Here is a 21,894-nt window from a genome sequence, read left to right as displayed (position 1 = left end):
GATCCCAAGGTCGACTTCGTTCTCTGCCGTTTTCACAAGTGTTCCTAAAACCAGTAAAATCATGAAACCCAGGCCAAAAAAACCATTAAAATATGAGCGCCTTCGTACAATAAAATATATCTAATATAATTAGGTATTTACTTTTTTATTATGGTCAATAATATTATGTTTTATTACTCTTAAGACGATATTTAATTAGGGGAATTGTGCTTAAGATGACATACATTTTGTTTGAAGACAAATATTTCAAATAAATAAAGTCATCTGAGAACAGCATATTGCGTATTATTATATATTTCATAATCAACGAAATTATTTTAGTTTCAGAACAATCATCTTTCAAACATCATAAAAACAAACAAAAATCGCACTTAGGTCGACCAGTGTAAGACGACATATCTACAGGGTAAAATGACATACTTTTTTTTTTTTTAGTATGCCACTTAGTATGTGGCATAAAAACGCCATCATTATATGTCGAGCATAGTTCACAAATAAATAGTTTCTTCTTTGCTGAGGGGCTTTTAAACAGTATTAACGCCAGATTCATACATGTTACAAATTTTATGAGGTTGGATTCCGTTATCAGTCACTTCCTTTTTCAAAAGGGAAATAAACTTCGTCACCTGCGGCTATTGAATGCCTTTGCTCTAGCAGCCTTATCCATGTCTTCTTGTGACCAATATATATTCGTTTGTAATTGCCAGGCATTTTGTACGTAAAGCAAAAAAAATATATCGATTCTATTTATAAGGGTAAGATAGTAAGCCATCTTATACTCACGTTTTGTATGTCATCTTACCCAATAGATATATGAATTTAATTTTAACCGTTGTGACAAAAGTTTATAGGTTAGGATGCGCTTTTAGCGTTAGTTGTGTCATATAATAATCCTATTTTACATTTATAATAAGTTCAAATAGAAAATCTTTATCTTACATATCTTTTCACCATCAAGCAAAAGCGAAAGAAAAATTTGTTGCAATTGAAAAAAACGAAAACATGAATTATTTGCCCATCTGCATTCACTGTATTTGCCCATCTGTATTCAGCCATACTGAATTTAAGCACTAGCTGCATCTACAGACACTCTCTAAAACGTCACAAGATCGCACTTAGCGCTAATAGTTTCATCAATATTGGTAGTGTGTCATCTTATCATAGTATGCCATCTTGAGCACAATTCCCCTATATATGAAAATTTATTATTTTTATCTATGAATCTCGACTATAGTTTTTATTTTGTTGATTAAATGACAGTTGTCAGATTAGAAAGTAATTAATGTATGCTGCGTTTAGAAATCTGAAATAATAATTATTATTTTTTTCTAATTTTATTATTTTGTTGGAATAACTCAACACGCAATGCCTCCAGAGTTCGATGGAAAGAGGGGAACTGAGTGTCTTAACACTAGGTTCCTTCTGTCTACCCCGCTATGTGTGGGGATACACCGTAAAGTGGATTTATTTACTTTTTATTATTTTGTTTAAGTAATTTTTAATTTTCTCTTTTTTTCTCTTATTTTTTTTATTAACAATTACAATACAATACAATACAATATTCTTTATTGCACAAAAACAACAAAATTTTACACAATTTATATACAAAAATGAACAAAAACATGTACAATAAGGCGGCCTTATCGCTTGAAGCGATCTCTTCCAGGCAACCTTTGGTTGTTGGAATTGTATAAAAAAAGAAGGTGGTGGGTGGTGCATTAAATTATAATATAAGGAACTTAATAACAATAACAATATAAATAAATAAATATATATAATTAATATACACTAAATAAATAACACATACATATACGATAAATATACATTACTATACAGTAAAATAAACATAATAAATAAATAATACATATAGTACACATAGTATTTAAAGATTTGTAAAAAAAAAAATGTTGATGCTAAAAATAAAGGCTAAAATTATATATTTAATTTAATAATTACTTAAATTTTTACTGTTAATAATTACTTTATAATTACTTCTGTTAAGATAGCTGGTAGGCTGCATATATCAAATTAAAAATCAAACCAGCTTCACGCTGTATCCCGCACACAGCAGAGTAGACAGAGAGAATCTAGTGTTAAGACACTCAGTAACTCCACTTTCCATCGAATTCTGGAGGCATTGCGTGTTGAGTGGCGGAACTCTACGCCGCGCTTTGCCTTGGTGGAAATATAATTTTAAATAAATATTTCAATTCCTCGAGTGGGAATCGAACTCACAACCAGTCCGTTTTACAGACACACTTTGTGCCCCGGTGCCACGACTGTCCTTACAGATAATATACTATCGTATATTATTATTAAATTTTATATATATTTCTATCAATATATATATATATATATATATATATATATATATATATATTTTATATTTATTTTTTAGTGTATTTTTTTTCTGTCTTAGGGTTCTGTACCTCGAAAGCAATAAAACAGAACCCTTATAGGATCTTATATAGGACTTAGTACTTAAATATTGTAATAATAATTTAATATCAAATACGTTAATCGACTATGCAAATACTCTTAATATAATAAGTACTAAAACATATGTTTAAATTATAATAAATAATAATGAAGGATGTTAATCCATTTATTATTTACATATATAAAAGGACTTGTCCTCGCTGACTGAGGTAAGACGCACTCACAGCCGTAACCGCTGATGGTAGAAACGTAAAGTTTGGACAGACGTTTACCTTCATAATCTGGACATCCACTAAGAAGGGATTTTGAAAAATTTTTACTCTAAAGGGGTGAAATAGGGGTTGAAAGTTTGTATGGATTTTTTTTTAAATCGGCACCGATTTTTATAAAATTTGAAATTTAGATTTTTAAAAGTATTTAATTGAATACGTGTTTCATAGTTTTCTAGAATTCTCCCGCTAAGGGTGCAAATAAGGGGTTGAAAGTTTGTATGGAAAAATCTTTAAACCGCCACCGATTTTAATAAACTTTTTAAGTTTAGACTCTTAAAAATATTTCACTGAACACATGTTTCATGGGTTATTAGAATTCACCCCTAAATACGCAAGCGAAGCTGCGCGCGTCCGCTAGGAATAAATAATAATGAAGGATGTTAATCCATTTATTATATTTTTATATTTTTACGTGAAGCCCTTGAAGTCCACATGATGACAGGCTTTCTCAGGACATAAATTAGAGTCATTTTCAGCTACAAATGGAGACATATCTTATCTTAAAATATACTTGAAATCATCATGTTGTTGTAGATGGCTTACATAAGTAATAGTGAAGTTAGTCTACAAAACAAATAAAATATTTACTAACGTGTGACATAAATAAAAGCAACAATATATAAATAATGCATTGCTCTTATATTATGCCAGGCGCTACACTATAAGTAAATGTGCCTAATTGAATCTATTTATTGAAAAATTATAAGAAAATGTTAAAAAAATACTAGTTTCGGATTTTTTCCTTTACATACACCCAATTACTTAATCGGATGCTAAATTTCACCATTCCAGGTCATCTGGAACTTGGTTAACATTAAGGTCTATAGGTCAGTCACCCCCCTAAAAATTTACGATTTTTGGACGTCATTATCTAAATAACTGTTTGAGCTGTGTTTATGAAATTTAATGCACGTATACAGGTAGGGGGTCTAAATATTTGAGCCAAATATGACAGGTTTAAGTGGAATAGTTTTTGAGTTACGAATAGGTAAAAAGTGGCTTCAAATGGTTCGTGTAAAATAACACACGGTGCTGCTCGCCAGTTCTGTTCGTAAAAAAACTTGGCCACGCGCTCCGCGCGTTTTAAATACAATGTTTTCATGTTTATATTTATAGTTTTTTAATTTCCCCGTTTTAATAGAGAAAGCGCACTGTTGAGTTCCGCCACTCTACGAATAATGTCTCGAATATTGGGCGGGAGTGTTTTAACACTAGAGTCCCGCTGCCCGCCGTGAAACTACTGTGCGGGAAAACGTGAAACTGCTTAACTGCTTTTATATAATCAAAATGTCACGTCCAAAATAATTACTTATGTATAATTTTTTCACCATCGTCCATCGTTGTTAAAATCATAAAAAAAAACCATGTGCTTGGGAAATAAAATTTAAATATTATTTTTTTTAATTATGAAATTTTAACAATCGGTCGTTACGTCTATATAAAGGTTACGTTCCTCGTAAAGAGGTTCAGCGCAAGCAGGTGACCGTAGAGGCAGAGATGTTACTTGTATATTTGTTAGTGTTCTTCAATGTGCTACATAATGGTTTTGGGATTATTTTTCAATTAAATGGTAAGTACATTAAGAATTGTGTCTTTTTTTACAAATTTCAACAAAAATATGGATTTTAACATTCATAAAAACTGCATACGCTCTTGCATTGCATACAGTTTGCAAGCAACCTATTTCTGGACACGTGTCTATAATAAAATTCTGCATTGTATATTCTAAGTTTGCCAGTATAAAAAAATTAAATAAATGTAAAAACAATACTAACATCGTTTTAAAACTATTCCGCGCTTTCTCTCTTATCCTCGAAGCATTGCGTGTTTAGTGGCGGAATATAACGCCGTGCTTAGTCTAAGAACAATACATATTAAACGAAATTATTTTGTAAATGAAATCGATGCAAGGGCAGTCCTGGCGCAGGGGCACAAATGTGAATGTAAACGCGACAGGTTGTAGGTTCGATGCCCACTCTAGGGAATATTCAATATATTCATTTACTCGCTCTGGAAACGAGGCAAAGCGCGGCATTGTATTTCTCCACTTAACGGGCAATGCCTCCAAAATTCTTGGGAAATCGAGAAACGGAAAAGGCTTAATGGGAGCAAAGTGTCTTGACATTACGTTCCCAAGTATCGTCTGCTATGTGCAAGATACAGCGTAGAAGCTGAAAAAAATCAATGTTTCCTGGTTCTAGTTAGTACTCTAAAATAGATAAATAACTATTTTTTGAAAATAATAAAACTTGAGAGGAAACCCTTTAGCTTTATAACATTTTTTTAAATATAACAACTTTTAATTTAAATGTGTGAGTATCCATTTCTTAAAAACTAATGAACCGATTTTGATGAGACTTGGATTGTTCCACAAGTTCCATAACGATAATCTACTTCCCTTTACGAAAAATTTGTAAACAAATAATATTTACGATCTTGCTTGGAAACTTAAATAGCTCATAATACTGAAATATTATCTGATTCGACCAATATGACAAGTATATATAAGCACCCTTACTTCATATTTTTTACGCGTTTGCACAGTGGGTTATATTGAAGCGATTAGCTTCACGCTATATCCCGGATATACCTGGGAACCTAGTGTAAAGACGCCCCGTTACCAGAGCGAAGAAATGAAAATATTGAATATAAGCAATAATTAACTTTATAGTAATTAAAAAAAGACTTCCTAGATAAGTGGACTGTTAAACAAGGAAGGTTCTTTTCAATTGGGACCAATATTTCTCTTCAGCTATATAATATTAGAATCTAAAGATATTTTTATCTACAAATTTATAAAACTTATTTATTAAATAAGTCAAGGTCCAAAATAAATATAATTTTATATAATTCTAAAAATTGTAACTAACGAGATTTAAGCATTTTTTAAATGTTAGTATAACAGTGTAAGTAGCATGTTACATACTTTTTCTCAATGTCAAAAGTAAATTAAAAAAAATGGGACAAAATGAAAATATTTAAATTACCATACAAATTTGGCCCAAAACAATGAAAGATCTCACGAATATTACATGCAAGAAAAAAATTTAATTAATATTTCATTTTAATTAATATATAGACACAGAGCATGCACGATTACCTCAGCTTTTTGGACTCGACGAATATGATACTTGCTTAAAGAATTCCCACACATACTGTGTTGGTAGGTTCGAGCTCAATGGAGGACCCGAAAATGAAAATTATACTCTTATACGGGTAAGTAAAACCAATATTTTTTAGCTTCGCGCTGTATCCCACACATAGCAGGCAGAGGGAACCTGGGAACCTAGTTTTCAGACTAGCCATTTGCCAGAACGAGAAAATGAAAACAGTTCATTCCTCCGACTGAGTTGGAATTGGAGTCTGGAGAGCATCCCAGTTCTTTTTTTATATTAAGCTTAAAAATTGGAAAAACATATAGTTTAATTAAAAAATATTTTAATTCAGATTTAATCTTAATATAATTATGTGAATATTCTGACGCTATTGAATTCGAAGGTCAGCATAAATTACGTACACAATAACAACTTGCATTTAGTGTTCAATTTACATAAATTTAATGTTGTAAACAAATATATTAATAAATCATTTTATTTTTGTATTCTTTCTAAAAAATATGGTTTTTTGGTATTTTGTAATTACAGACAGACACTACAATTTTATTTCTGTAATTTGCACCTATATATATATATATATATGTAGAAGCATCAGAAGGGACCTCATAGCGGTCTTGGCTCTCACTATTCATTTGTGGGAGTTGTAGCAACAGAGATGTTTAAATAAAAGTCGCACTTATATTCTACAATGTCTTATTACTCGTTTACATAACAGTTTTACAATAAATGTCACAAGATTAACAAGATTACAATAGATTAGGAGCCAATAGGTTAGTTGGCGAACATCTCACGCCATAGCTGTCAACCAATGACATCCGCTATTATTCGTGGCTACACCTACTACCCTATTCGGGGTTACCCGCTCCATTTTAAATATTCTTCTAATATAATCCATTACATAAATCAATTAAAATCGAAATGTTATAATTACGAAATTATAATTAAAACTAATACATAGCGGCGCGCCGTCATATGGACCGTTTATTTTGAGAGTGGTGTAAGTCCATTTTCTTTTGTTTCGAGAAAATTAAAGGTTAGTATGTCGATGATTATGCAATTTCATTTACCGACCGATTTTAAGTTGTTCAAAACATGGGTTTTTTTTGAGAAATTAAACACGGACTAGTTATATATAAAAAAATTACATTAAATTAAGCATGAATTACGTGATAGCTCATTTTTCTCAAAAATGGACTTACACCACTTTCAAAATAAACGGTCCATATATATAAATTTAACAAATGATCTTTTCAGGAATACTCGAAGCACATTCGCAAACACTTCAATTATTCGATATTGGAAAGAGGGGTGTGCCTACAGACAACATGTCGGGAGTATTTGCACAATTCTGGCTTAGATGTAAACGAGAACCCAGAAGGGATCCTTGAGGGATGCTTCGACCAAAAAATTAAGCAACAATATGGTTTAAATTCACAACTATCATTAGTGCTTTGTGAAAAACAAGAGCAAGTAGGAAGATCATTTGATATTTCAGATTATTTAATGATTCTTTTACTATTAGGCTTAGTTGTAAAAGTGATTGTGGGAAGCTATTATGACTTATGTCAAAGAAAAAAAAATGAAAGTAATGAAAAGCTTCAAAAAAGTGAGTAAATATTTTATTTATAAAAGAAAAATACTTACTTTTCAATAAATATGCACAAAGAGCACAAAGTGCAAAAAGCAAAATTGTTTAAAAAAACAAAACCCAAATTATTGATACTTATACATATATCTATCTATATTTTTGTTTTCTTAATTATATTTTTAAGTTAAATTTACAAAATTGATGCAATTTTTGCCTAGGCTCTTTTTTTAAAGTGAGTTAAAAATTATTATCATCACATTATAATATTAGTTCGTTGTGACTTAATTATTACTTAATTAAATTGCAGGTCAAAAATTCTGGCTATCATTTTCATTATTTCGAAATTACGAAAAATTAGTACAAGTGGACAAAGGTGACGAGAGATTAACAGAATTGAAAGGAATTCACGGTATTCGGTAATATATATATATTTAATGTTATTTTAAATTAAAATGGGAAATGGGCCAGTGGTGGCGCAGGGGCACAAGCGTGCGACTTGACCTGAGAAGTTGTGGGTTTAATTCCCAATCGAGGAAATGAAAAATTCGTGAATTAAAAAAAAACTCGCTACGACTGGCCTAAATTTAAATAAATGTTTCAATTCTTGTTACGTGCTACTTTTCATATTTTTTTTACAGCAAAATAATTTACTTTCCAGCGTCGTCGTAGAGAGTCTGGTTGTATACGGCCACTGTATGTTCCTGTGGGGAACATATATAGAAGATCCTCACGAATTGGAAAAGGTATAGAACTATATATTTTTATGTAATACGATTAAAGTTATGTATTTAATATTACGGCTCTTAAACGCAATGGCTTCGATGGATTCAACTTCTACTCGGGGGAATGTGTAATTTTCATTTCCTCGATCTTGTAACAAGACAAAGCGTGACGTTGAATTCCGTCACTCAATATGTAATGTCTCCAAACGGAACGTGGGGAACGAAATGTTTTATTGTCTGCAAAATACAGCGAAAAAAATTGTGGTACCTTTTCTAACACTATTCAATTCTGGTAGGTTCATATGGATTTTTTTTTAAATATGCCCTTTAAGTGAACTTTGAGTAGCATGTTTTGAAAATTAGGCTAAATAAGACTGTGCAGAACGCACAGAATGTCCAATCGTCCAAATGCTGCTGCTGAAGTGGAGAAAGGAGTGTCTTAACACCAATTTCTCTGCTACCTTGCTTTGAGCAATAGATGCGTAAATCTACAAGAAATACATATATTTCCTATGATTTTCAGACATTCGAAATAGGTTGGCTTCGAAGCTTGTATTGTTACGGTAGTATTGTCCAGTACTTCTTCTTCATCTCCGGTTTCCTCATGACTTATGTGATACAAATAAAAGAAGAGAAAATGAAGCTTGCCTGGAATCATATACCTAAAATTGTGTTCGCGAGATGGTGGAGGTGAGATAGTTTAATATAAATTATTTATATATTTAATGTTTGTGTAGCTAATATTGAAAACTACCTGCTGTAAAAAAACACTATATTTCTTAACTTTTTCCAACAAATAACAACTACTCTCTCATATATTCTTAATGTTGCCAGAGTCTAAAATCATATTTTTATTAACACACAAATTGTGATTTCGATTCCTACTCGAGGAAATGAAATACATATAGCCAACTGTGTGAATGTGGGCTGGACGACGGTTCACCTTCCCACATACTTTTTTCCTGTCCTAAATTAATTCATCCCTTATATGAAGTTCTTCCTTATAAAGTTCCCCGTCCTCTTAGTGTTCAATGTTTGTTAATGTTTGTGTTTAGTCCTCTATGTAAATTTTTATGTAAATATATTAGATATAATAATATTAAACTATAAGTTAATATATTTGTAAAATATTATTTACTACTAACTCATGTTCATGTATATATTTATTTTATGATTTTTTATTTTATAGGTGAAGGCAACACTTTAACTGGACTCTTTTTGACATGCATTCTTCTATTGTGTAATATAATCTCTTTTTTACCGTACAATCTCCTTTGTGTGTTTTCCATACAACGTGACATTGGCGAAGTGAATAGTGCTCAACTGGCACGCTCGAAGCGCCATAAATAAAGAACCGAACCGAACCGAATTCAATCTTAAGTCTTGACACTGGGTTCTCGCTCTGCCTATCCTGCCAGTATAAAAAAATTGTAAGCATTTTATATTTCAGGCTGACCCCACCATTGGCAGTCGTCATAGGAGTTATGTGCACTCTGTTCCGGCACATAGGCTCCGGGCCGCTGTGGAACATCCATGCAGTAGATCAAGTCTCAGCACAATGCAGACAGTACTATTGGGCCCATATATTCTTTTTCAATAATTTCATGATGCGAGACGTTTTTTGCTCTCTGGAAACTTGGTAAGTTTGTTTTTCTTATTTGTTTTAAACAAACAATATCTTCAGATTTTGGGTGCGTGCTCTTTTTCTTTTTTTAATTTTAGTTATTATTCTTATTTCATTTGATAAGTTAAGAAGGCAGTCGTGCCAAAACATGTACCTGTATGCGCAACGATTGTGGGTTCGATTCCGACTTGAGGAAATGAACAATACATTTTATGATTTCATTTCCTCGGTATGGTAACGTAGTAAAACGTGTCGTTAAGTTTCGCCATTTAACACGTAATGCCTCAAGAATTCAGCGGAAAATGGGGAACGGAAGTTTCTTAATAAAAACAATTTAATCAACTCGAATTTTACACATTTTAACTATTTTTTTTTAACTTTTAAAGAATGTATTTTGTTGTTTTTAGGCACATAGCTACAGACATGCAATTATTTATCCTCGGCATCATCATCTATTTGTTCATTCGTAACAAAAGCTATACTTTTAAAGCAGCTACCTTAGGTTTGATTATACTGATTGGCATAATTAGTCCCATACTACACGTGTGGTCGATGGACTTGGACGGACTTGCCATGGCCAAGCCTGAGTGAGTAAAATACTTGTATATACTTCTACCATTATTTTACTTCAAGTTATATCTCCCGTAGATCGTCCCAACCACGTCAGAGGCCGTCTTGGCGGCGGAGTGAGTCAGCGTATGACTGTAAATATGATCCTCGGGGAAATGTGATAATTGTATCCAAATATTTCAAAAAATTTACAAAAAGTACGGAATAGAGAGTCTGTAGGGAACATTACTTATTCTAAATTAATATTATTACATTTACTAAAATCATCCGCACGCAGCGCATTGGAACAATTCAAACCTGTTCCGAGTTTTTTTGCTATGCGTGTCGTAGGCTGCTAGCTAGCATCGCCACGTTTAAAGAGTCGGCTAGAATCGCTTGCGACATTCACTTGTGTATCCATTGCTCTCTTAGCTTGCATTCAATTCTCAACCTTAACTTCTTGCTATTACGTGCTAGTTTAGCTTGTATTTTCTATTGGTATTTATTTAAATTTCTTTATTTCCTTCTGTGATTATTTTCTCTTCACGTATCTGTGAGTTAAATAAATTTGGACAATTTCTCCACAAAATTTGGATTTTTAATTTTACTCATTTAGTGTAAAATAAATAAGATCATATTAAATAGTGGTATCACATCCTCAACCGCTATATTGGTGACCCCGACGTGATCTAATATAGCGGTTGAGGATGTGATACCACTATTTAATATGATCTTATTTATTTTACACTAAATGAGTAAAATTAAAAATCCAAATTTTGTGGAGAAATTGTCCAAATTTATTTAACTCACAGATACGTGAAGAGAAAATAATCACAGAAGGAAATAAAGAAATTTAAATAAATACCAATAGAAAATACAAGCTAAACTAGCACGTAATAGCAAGAAGTTAAGGTTGAGAATTGAATGCAAGCTAAGAGAGCAATGGATACACAAGTGAATGTCGCAAGCGATTCTAGCCGACTCTTTAAACGTGGCGATGCTAGCTAGCAGCCTACGACACGCATAGCAAAAAAACTCGGAACAGGTTTGAATTTTTCCAATGCGCTGCGTGCGGATGATTTTAGTAAATGTAATAATATTAATTTAGAATAAGTAATGTTCCCTACAGTACTCCCCCCCAGTCTGATGTGGCGCTGATGTTGTTCTTCAGAACTGGAAAATACCAAAATGTCGTCTAAGTAACCAAAACAAAAGTCATCAAAATCACGTAGCACTTCGTCCATGAACCTCTGAAAGGTTTGCGCTGCATTGCGCAGTTCGAAGGTCATGTACGGGAACTCGAAAAGTCCAAAAGGAGTTGTAATGGCTGTTTTGTGGATATCATTGACGTGTACTGGTATTTGATTGTACGCCTTGACTAGATCGATAGTTGAAAATACTGAACAACCAGAGAGTTGGTAGGAAAAATCTTGGATATGGCGTATCGGATACCTGTCAGGTACTGTGCGAGCATTGAGTGCTCTGTAATCACCACATGGTCTCCATCCGTCGTCCTTCTTCTTAACTAAGTGCAGAGCGGACGACCACGAACTGTTAGAGGAGCGGGCAGTTCCCTGTGACAGCATATCGTCAAATTCTTTTTTGGCTGCTTTCAGTCTAACTGGGTCTAAACGACGAGGTCTACTGGTAACCGGTGGTCCGGGAATGGTTTTGATGTAATGCACGGTATTATGCTTAGGTAAGGAAGACGTACCTGATGGTCTCGTTACCTCTGGAAACTCATGAAGCAGCTGATGGTATTTTGATTCTCCCGAAATGGCTTTGACTGACGCAAGGTCATCGGAGATATTTTCTTTTATTGCTTGTACTGACAGAGTAGTATTTCCATCGACGAGTCGCTGACATCTGCAATCTACAAGAAGATTGTAAAATATCAAAAAATCTACGCCGATAATGGGCTTTGAAACATCAGCGATGGTAAATTTCCAGGTGAAAGTACGCTTTAGTCCTAGGTCTAAGTGTAACAATGTAGGACCGTAAGTATGAATGACTGTACCGTTTGCCGCCATGAGTTCATACTTTGTCTTGGTACAGGGCGCCTTGGTAGCCAACCGTGGAAAAACGCAGAGATCCGAGCCAGTATCAATGAGGAAAAGCATTTTTGAAATACGGTCGGTAATGAAAAGACGGCCTGTAGGTAAAGGGCAGACGTTGGCCGCTACTTCCGGCTGCCCAGAGAGTTTTCCGACTCTCCGTAATTACATGGCTGCACACATTTTTTAGCATTTGAACCAAATTTAAAATGGTACCAACACTTTTGCCGGGTAGTCGACTTCCTGCGATGTCTGGAATGGCTCCGGGAACGCTCTTTAAATTTTGATGAGACCGAGTTGTGACGTACCTGGGTCGAGAGTTCCGATACCTGCTTGGTCAGGAGTTGGATCTGCTTGGCCATTTCTTCCAACATGGAGGATGCAGGGGGTGTGGCCATCGCAGATGTGCTTCGACTTCCAGGGCAATTTCTTGCACCCTCGGAAGATTACAAGACAGCAGATATCACAAATCTGGTCACTCGTCTTCGTGCTGGTATGGCACGACTCTCACCGAAGCCCACGTCATGGCATAGGACAGGTCCTTTTTATATGCCAGCTGACCTTGCAGAGACAACACATGTTTTTTTACGGCAGGACCACGTCCGCAAACCACTGGAACCACCTTATGCAGGCCCATACAAGGTTCTCAAGAGGACTCCTAAATATTTCAAAATAGACATATGTGGTAAGCCTAATAACGTTAGTGTGGACAGGATCAAGCCCGCATATGTTACGCGAGAGGCCGTTCCTGCATCAAAGAGGATAATAACAGCACCAAAAGCTATCTCTCAATCTGACGTGGAGCAGACACTTGAGAGGCGGACAAGAAGCGGAAGAAGAGTCAAGTTTCCAGACTACTATCGCCCTTAACCAGGTCTCTGGGGGGGAGTACTGTAGGGAACATTACTTATTCTAAATTAATATTATTACATTTACTAAAATCATCCGCACGCAGCGCATTGGAACAATTCAAACCTGTTCCGAGTTTTTTTGCTATGCGTGTCGTAGGCTGCTAGCTAGCATCGCCACGTTTAAAGAGTCGGCTAGAATCGCTTGCGACATTCACTTGTGTATCCATTGCTCTCTTAGCTTGCATTCAATTCTCAACCTTAACTTCTTGCTATTACGTGCTAGTTTAGCTTGTATTTTCTATTGGTATTTATTTAAATTTCTTTATTTCCTTCTGTGATTATTTTCTCTTCACGTATCTGTGAGTTAAATAAATTTGGACAATTTCTCCACAAAATTTGGATTTTTAATTTTACTCATTTAGTGTAAAATAAATAAGATCATATTAAATAGTGGTATCACATCCTCAACCGCTATAAGTCCTTCTGGGTCCTATCTGCCTACTCTACTATATATAGGATACAGCTTAAAACTGATTGTTTTTTATATTTTACAAATAGCAGTGTCTCTTGCCAGACGATAGTTCTTAAGAATAATGTTCGATATCTGAAATTGATATTACTTTGAGATCATTTTTGAAGGCTTGTATGGGACAATGGGTCACTGTCCTTCGTCATCTAGGGGAGTGTGATATTCCTGCAACGTCTGAACCGATAAGGATAAAGAGGGGTATATTTCAGGGTGACAGTCTGAGTCCTTTATGGTTTTGCCTAGCTCTGAATCCTCTTAGCACTTTGTTAGAGGATTCAGGTTTAGGCTTTCGTCTTCGCCGGGGGGGTAAGGTCATATCTCACTTGCTGTACATGGATGATCTGCAATTATTTGCGTCAAAACGTTCTGATCTTGTGCGGCTACTAAAGGTAACTCAAACTTTTAGTAGTGATATAAGAATGGAATTTGGCGTCGATAAATGTGCGAGCATGCATGTAGTGCGGGGGAGTGTGATAAGATCTGATAATATTTGCATTTCAGATTCTGTTTCCTTCAGAACTCTTGGTGAAGGTGAGACTTATAAATATCTTGGAATGTCTGAAGCATTGGGTATTGATGAGCGGAGCATAAAGCAATTGGTGAAGGAGCGTTTCTTTAGTCGCCTGAAAAAAGTGCTTGGCAGCCTTTTATCTGGTGGCAACAAGGTGCGTGCTTTCAACGGTTGGATTATGCCGCTTTTAGCCTATACTTTTAGCATTGTAAGATGGACGCAGACTGAGTTAGACTCCGTAGATCGCCAAATACGTAAATTGTTGACGACATACCGAATGCACCATCCGCGTTCGTCTGTAATGAGACTGTATATCCCGCGTAAGTGTGGAGGTCGTGGCTTTTTGAATGTCAAGAACCTCCATAACCACGAGGTATGCAGTCTTAGAGAATATTTTCTCAAGATTGACGTGGATATGCACAAGGATGTGGTAACAGTTGACAAAGGCCTTACTCCTCTTTCCTTGGGCAAAGAGAACTGGCATCGGCCTGTAGTACTTACTACTTCTGATCGCATGGCTGTATGGAAGAGCAAGGAGCTGCATGGTTCCATAGAGCCCTAGTGGGCCAGGACGTGGATACTGCTTCATCATTATCTTGGTTACAGTTCGGGGATCTTTTCGGAGAAACTGAAGGTTTTGTCTGTGCAATTATGGACGAAGTTATCAAGACACGGAACTATCAGAGACATATTATGAAAGATGGCACTCTCGACATCTGCCGGGCGTGTCATCGACCTGGGGAGTCCCTCAGACATATTGTCTCTGGTTGTTCTCATCTTGCTAATGGTGAGTATTTGCATAGACACAATCAAGTAGCCAAGATAATACACCAGCAACTTGCTCTTCAATATGGCCTTGTAGAATTGGAGGTGCCTTACTACAGGTACAATCCCATGTCTGTTCTTGAAAATAGCTATGCTTTGCTCTACTGGGTACAGGTATATTGTTGCCAATAGACCTGATATAGTACTAGTAGAACGAGTGGCGCGCCGCGCAGTGATTGTTGACGTTACTATCCCACATGATGACAATCTCGTGAAGGCCGAAAAAGAAAAACAATCTAAATATTTGGACCTAGCCCATGAGATTACCGCCATGTGGGATGTCAATGCGACTATCATTGTGCCGATAGTGGTTTCGGTTAACGGTTTAATAGCGAAAAGCCTCGACCAACACCTTAAGAGGCTATCGCTTAGCTGTTGGATCAAGAACCGGATACAGAAGGCAGTATTACTTGAGACGGCGCGTATAGTGCGGAGGTTCCTCTCTCTGGAGCCCTAGCCACCGATGGCTTGGACCCTTGTCCCGCCCTCGGAAGAGTGGTTTTTTTTTATATTTTTAAATGTATCTTTTTTATAATAATTTATATTTAAAAATGTAAAATTGATTAACTAATTTAATAAAAGTATGTTCTTTTTTTTTTTTTTTTTTTTTTTATTGGTGATAGGCAAGCATTTGTCCGCTATCTCACCTGGTGGTAAGTGACGATGCGGACGAAGGTGGAGCATGCTTGCCTAGGTAGTACCTATTCACTCGTTCCTTAAAGAGGGCCAGGTTATACTTGACGGGGAACAGTTCAGCAGGCAGGGAGTTCCACTCCTTAGCCGTTCGCATTAGGTAGGTGGAGGCGAAGCGCTGCGTACGAAAAGATGGTATATCGACTACGTATGGGTGAAATCCCTGCCTACGTCTACTGTCCCGCAGATAGAAAGGAGAAGAGGGTATTAAGTCATGTAGCGCTGCTGCACACTCTCCGAAATGGATCCTGTAGAAAATCGTCAGGCAAGCTACTTTTCGGCGATGCTCAAGGCTTTGAAGCTTTGCCTCGACAATCGCTGAATTGCCAATGAGCTTCTTGGCGCGATTTTCAATGGAGTCTAGGGTCGCCAGCTGATATTTAGCAGATCCGTCCCAAAGGTGGCAGCAGTACTCCATACTCGATCGGACTTGAGCTTTATAGAGTTGAAGAAGCTGTCCCGGAGTGAAATACTGCCTAACCTTTGATAGGACACCTAGTTTTTTAGCTGCAGTTGTGGCCAAAGACTCGATGTAACGTCCAAAGTTCAAATCTGACGTAAGGTTCAAGCCAAGAAGCTCGAGATGGTCAGCTATCGGCACGGGTACATCTCGGAAAGTCGGAGCAAGATCGAAGGGGCCCCGTTTTGCGGAAAATAAACACGCCTGAGTTTTGGTAGCGTTAAACATGACTAGATTGGCATCGCCCCATTCGGAGACGCGTTGGAGTGCCAGGTTCAGTCGATCGATCATAGACTCTCGACAAGACTGGATTACGATCCGACTGGCCTTTGCATTGGATAGATATCTTTCAACAACCGTGCTGTCATCAGCGTACCCAACGATACCGGGTGTTAACATATCGTTGATGTGCAGCAGGAATAGGGTTGCAGACAGAACGGATCCTTGAGGAACTCCGGCATTTATAGCCTGTTGATCAGATACGCGGCCATCTAGGACCACTTGTATCGATCGCTCACTCAAGAAGTCTGATATCCATTTGCAAAGGTCGGCCGGTAGTCCGTATGCGGGAAGTTTACTTATAAGGCTTGCATGCCAGACCCTGTCAAAGGCTTTGGAGATATCGAGAGACACGGCAAGGGCCTCACCATATTTCTCGATAGCCTCGCTCCATATGTGCGTGGCATACACAAGCAGATCTCCCGTCGATCGCCCTTTACGAAATCCGTACTGGCTATCGCTTACGAGATCATTTTCCTCCAGATATGCCACAAGCCTTTTATTCAGTACACGTTCCATAGTCTTGCAGAGTATAGAGGTGACCGATATCGGCCTGTAGTTGGCAGGGTCTGCCCGACTGCCTTTTTTGGGCACAGGTTGTACATTTGCAAGCTTCCACGATTTGGGCACTACTCCAGTCTCTAGTGAAAGTCGAAACAGGCGTGTCAGAACCGGAGACAGTTCAGGCGCACAGTTACGCAGCACAATTGCAGGAATGCCGTCTGGGCCGCTCGCCTTATTCACGTCTAGATTTTGCAGGGCCACGCGTATCTCTTTTTGGCGAATGCGGACAGCTGCCATAGAGCAGTCGGCGTACGGCAAAGATGGTGGTGATTTACCTGCGTCATCTAGACGCGAATTTTCCGCAAAAAGAGAAGCGAACAAGTTGGCCTTCTCTACCGCAGTGTGAGCAAGCGCACCATCAGGCCTCTGCAAGGGCGGCAAAGAGGAACGACAGAAGTTTGCCTCGACTGCCTTCGCGAGCGACCAAAATGCTTTACTACCCGCTGGGTACGAGGCAAGCTTTGCGCCTATTTTACGAACGTGCTCAAAACGAGCTCTGCGTAATTCCTTTTTACCTATCTTGGAGGCCCTGTTGAAGTTTTTCTTCAGTTCTCGAGTATTCGGAGCTTTGCGCGTGCGAGCATCAGCCCAGGCATTATACGCCTCTTGTTTCCGCGCTTCTGCACGGTTACAGTCAGCGTCAAACCATGGGCGAGCTTTACTGCCAGAAGGAATATCAGAGTATGGTATAAAATATTCCATACCCTGCCGTATGACTTCCGTTATGGCTTCTGCGCAGCTCGACGATTCTCCTGAAGAAAAACAAGATCTCCAAGGATAAGCCGAAAAGAAGTGGCGAATCTCATCCCAGTCTGCTGACTTGTATCGCCACACCCGTCTTATACCACAAGGGCCCTGATCGGGTGGTGAGTACACGGATACAAACTTCACCAGACAGTGGTCAGAGGTGCCCAAAGGGGCCGTAACTGCCACAGAGCATCGGTCTGGGTCCGTAGTCAGCAGAAGGTCTAAGCAATTAGCTGTGTGAGACTCTACATCGGGGACCCTCGTCGCACAGTTGACCAGCTGGGAGAGATTTAGCGATAATGAAAATTTGCGCGCCTCTCGTCCAGCGTGGTCAGTCGTCTGGTATGGGAACAGCCACTCTTTGTGGTGTGCATTGAAGTCCCCCAGAACGAATAACTGTGCAGTTGGGTACTTCTGCTGAGCCTCATCAGCAGCTTCGCTGAGGTGATCAAAGAGCCTGGTTGTCTCCGGATCTCCACTGTGCGAGCGGTAGACACCAGCATACACATTTTGCGTAGCTCCAGTATCGACCAGTACCCAAAGTACAGATAAACCTGGTATCTCAAGGTTTTTGAGACGCTTGATGCAGATGTCATCGCGAACGTACACGCAGACCCCTGCTCGTGGTTCGAACCTATATTCTAAGGAGTAGCCAGGGTAGTTGAGGTACGACGCGTCAGCTGGACATTTGATCTGAGTCTCAGTTAAGAACAGAAGATGCGGTCTTTCGGTCTCAAGGTGGTAGTGGACGGCGTTGATATTTGAGTGCAAGCCTCGAATATTGGTGAGGTGCACTTTCATTGGGAGGACGTGCAACCGCTGTTTAAACTTTTTTCTGTTTTTGTGCTTCATCTATATATATTTTATAATTGAGAAAGAGGGAAGAAGTGAATAGGCAGGAGGAAGGCAGTTGTGCGAGGCATCTTGACTCATTTAGCCAGAGGAGCAAACTGATTGCGACCACACACAGAAGAGGCTGGCCTGGAGACCGCGGGGACGCCCGAACCCCCCCGGGGATGCTCACCTGGTCCTCCCATCCGGTCGCCAACCGGCAAGGTGGAACATCCCGGGATTTTTCGTCAGGTGGCGGGGCAGCCTTTGGTGGCTTTCCCGCTACTTGGGCCCCCAACTGCCTACGGTCGGCCAGCGGTGCACCGTGCTTCGGATCCCGCTAGCCTCCAGAGCCAGACTCCCGGTGCCGCAACAATCAGCTGCTCCAAACCGCTAACTGTCAAGATGCAACTGCACAGACCCAACCTCCAAGTAGGCTACTACTAGCTGCGTACCGGAACGCGGGGATACCGCTTGGCGGCACGATTTAGCTTGTAGGGTGGTAACCAGCCGCGGCCGAAGCCTACCACCGGAAAGAGTGTTGTCCATTTGGCACTGCCCAGGGGTCACGTGTAGGGTATCTAGAGTCATGAAGCCCATATTGGACTTCGCCTACGGACGCGGACAACATTAACCCCCAAAAACAACGATTATTCGATATCTGAATAATCTTTTAATAGTCCTGTTTTAACTATTTTTACAGATTATTTAGAACTTTGTACGATGAAACATTCCGCAAGTACCACGTATTCTTCTACAACAATTTCACTTGTTTCTTCATGGGAATGGCAAATGGATACTTAATATATTACTTAAAGCAAAAGAAAATTGATTGCCCCAATTTTACAGTAAGTATCATTTTTTCATACTTAATAAGATGGATGGGTGGATGAAAAAGAATATGTTCTTAAATTTTTACTCGTTTATTCTCAAAGTAGGAAGTGAGAAGCGTTAGGACCGATGTTCCTTATATTTTTCTCTATTTTCGAAATAACGCATGTTCTACCGCGAACGGAATGGCCCATTAAGGACTACATCGAACTCGCATACTTGTATTTTCACCAATATTTTTTTTATATTCAGACGGAAAGCACCGAGCAGAAAGAGTTCAAATGAACTCTTTTTATTTTAAGTGGAGTGGAGGAGTGGAGCAAAGTAATTACAAAATACAACAATCTTTATAAATGGAAATGTAAATGTCATTTATTTAATAGGAGTCCGTTTCGCCTAAACATTTCTCATTTCTGTTCCGCGGTAGAAGCTGGATCTTGCCTGGGACCAATTGAGGATTGAATCAACAACCATTACGGTGACAGTGTTCCACTGAACTACAATGCCCTCGTTTAGATTGGACCATTGTTCTGTAATTACGATAAACACGCTCTAAACAAACACGCTATTTAACTATACATATAAACAATGATCGTGGCTTCGATTTCCACTCGTAGCAATGAATTATTTAAATTTTTATAAGAAGAAGAAACGCAGAGTAATAAGTTCCACAAGTCAACATGTCATTATAGGGTGTCTTAACTACAGTCTAAGTATTTTAATAAAGTATAAAAGAGAAGGGTAAAAAGAAACCTCAAAGAAATCATACCGATAAATATTTATATTATTGTTTCCCCAGCTCGGTAAAGTCCTGAGCTGGCTCCTCGTGCCTTTGGCAGGTCTACTGTACTACATCTCCAGCGGTACATACGACGACGTTGAGACGGTGCCTCTGTCCTGGCGTCTCATGTATGCTGGCCTACATAGATTTGCTATTGGCATTCTATCAAGTGCTTGGATTTTGGGATTAACTTTAAAGTTTCATGGTATGAAAATTTATATATTTTTATCATTAGCTAGTCATTAACTAGTGACTTTGTTTTGCGTGTACTTTGAGAAGTAAAAAATGTTACTTCATACTCTCTAACTCCAGTAATTTGCCGTGGGTTGTGTGTCAGTTCGAATCCATAACTAATTCGTTTGATCCCCATTGGCGGAATATACATCACTTCACATCTCCACATTTTTATATTCCCAAATATAGCAGGTAAGGCAGAGAAAAACTAGTGTTAAGACATTTGAAACGATGCGTGTTACTAGGGGTAGGCTAATAGAAACTGGGAATCTAATGTTAAGACATTTCGTTACCCGCTTTCCACCGAAACCTAAGTATTATATAAATTCTAAGTATTATACGAAACCATAAAGCACGGCGTTAATTTCTGCCACTCAACACGCAATGGCTTCATATAATTAATTCTAAAATTTCAATGCAACTTTCAGGTAACACTCACGTTATATGGGAGTGGCAAGGATGGGTGGTGCCGAGCAAGCTCTCGTACTGTATGTACTTGATACACGACAACATTCTACACTACATGTTGGCGTCGAAATCAGAATTAACGAGAGTTGTTATATCGGACGCGGTAAGGTTTTCCTCTCTTAGGAAATCAGTGTTATTATTTCTACCTTATTTAGGAAGGGAACCTATAAGAACCTATAAGAAATGTCATTAATATACTTGGGTGTCCCACAGGGGTCTATTCTTGGTCCTTTTTTATTTTTAATATATATAAATGATATACGAACGGCGAATAAACTTAGCTCAACAAGTTTCGCGGTTAAAAAATTTAACTGACATTGAAACGTATCGCATTATGTTCCATGGCATTTTACTTTGGAGTAATGCAGCCTCTCTTGCAGAAACGAGCTAATCACGTAATCTATAACTAAAGATTCCTTAAGGCAAAAAATAGGTTTCCGTTTTTTTATATTATGAAAAATATTAATCCTAGCGCCACTATGCGCCACTGAATCCATTATGTAACGAATGATTTTAAAGTACTTATAATAATTTGTCTTATTTCAGTTTTATTCTTTCGTGAAAGTGCTGTTTTTGTCTCAAGTGCTAGCAGTAGTATTATACTTCTTTGTAGAAGCTCCATCAAATGAGCTCATTAAGATACTTATGCAAGGCACGAAAGAAAAAATGGAAAGCGACAAGAAAGAAACCGACAAGATGGAAGTCGAAAAGAAAGAAGATTAGATGAATAAACTGTTATAATTGTATATGTATTAATAAGGTTAAAAAATGTTTTTTTTTCAAATATATCATGTTTTCATTTTATTTGTTTCTTTTTATACAGTAGCTCCGTCCCCCAGTGCGAGTAAATAAAAATAAATCGAACTCGAAACTGTCACATTTACAGTCAGAGGTTACCACTGCGCCACTGCGGTCTCATATATGTG

General features: G+C 37.8%; 1 protein-coding gene across 1 annotated transcript; it reads left to right on the top strand.

The window, feature by feature from the left end:
- The first annotated feature begins 5,202 nt into the window (after positions 1-5,202).
- LOC146532309 (nose resistant to fluoxetine protein 6-like) lies at positions 5,203-21,722 on the top strand. The gene is made up of 12 exons (XM_085197777.1): positions 5,203-5,209; positions 5,791-5,927; positions 7,082-7,433; positions 7,723-7,831; positions 8,074-8,158; positions 8,661-8,827; positions 9,588-9,776; positions 10,169-10,348; positions 19,358-19,502; positions 20,285-20,471; positions 20,929-21,071; positions 21,515-21,722. The coding sequence occupies exons 1-12, from the start codon at positions 5,203-5,205 to the stop codon at positions 21,689-21,691; spliced, it is 1,878 nt and encodes a 625-aa protein (XP_085053903.1). The 3' UTR covers positions 21,692-21,722.
- Positions 21,723-21,894: the final 172 nt, after the last annotated feature.

This window comes from Heliconius melpomene, chromosome 14 (assembly GCF_056956725.1).
Source record: "Heliconius melpomene rosina isolate 202511_hmr_F chromosome 14, ASM5695672v1, whole genome shotgun sequence".
Classification (NCBI taxonomy): domain Eukaryota; kingdom Metazoa; phylum Arthropoda; class Insecta; order Lepidoptera; family Nymphalidae; genus Heliconius; species Heliconius melpomene.
This window is presented reverse-complemented; position numbering and strand designations above follow the sequence as displayed.

Coding starts and splice junctions, on each gene's coding strand:
- LOC146532309 (XM_085197777.1), top strand. Junction 7,434..7,722: donor TAATGAAAAGCTTCAAAAAA/GTGAGTAAATAT, acceptor ATTAAATTGCAG/GTCAAAAATTCTGGCTATCA. Junction 8,159..8,660: donor ATCCTCACGAATTGGAAAAG/GTATAGAACTAT, acceptor TATGATTTTCAG/ACATTCGAAATAGGTTGGCT.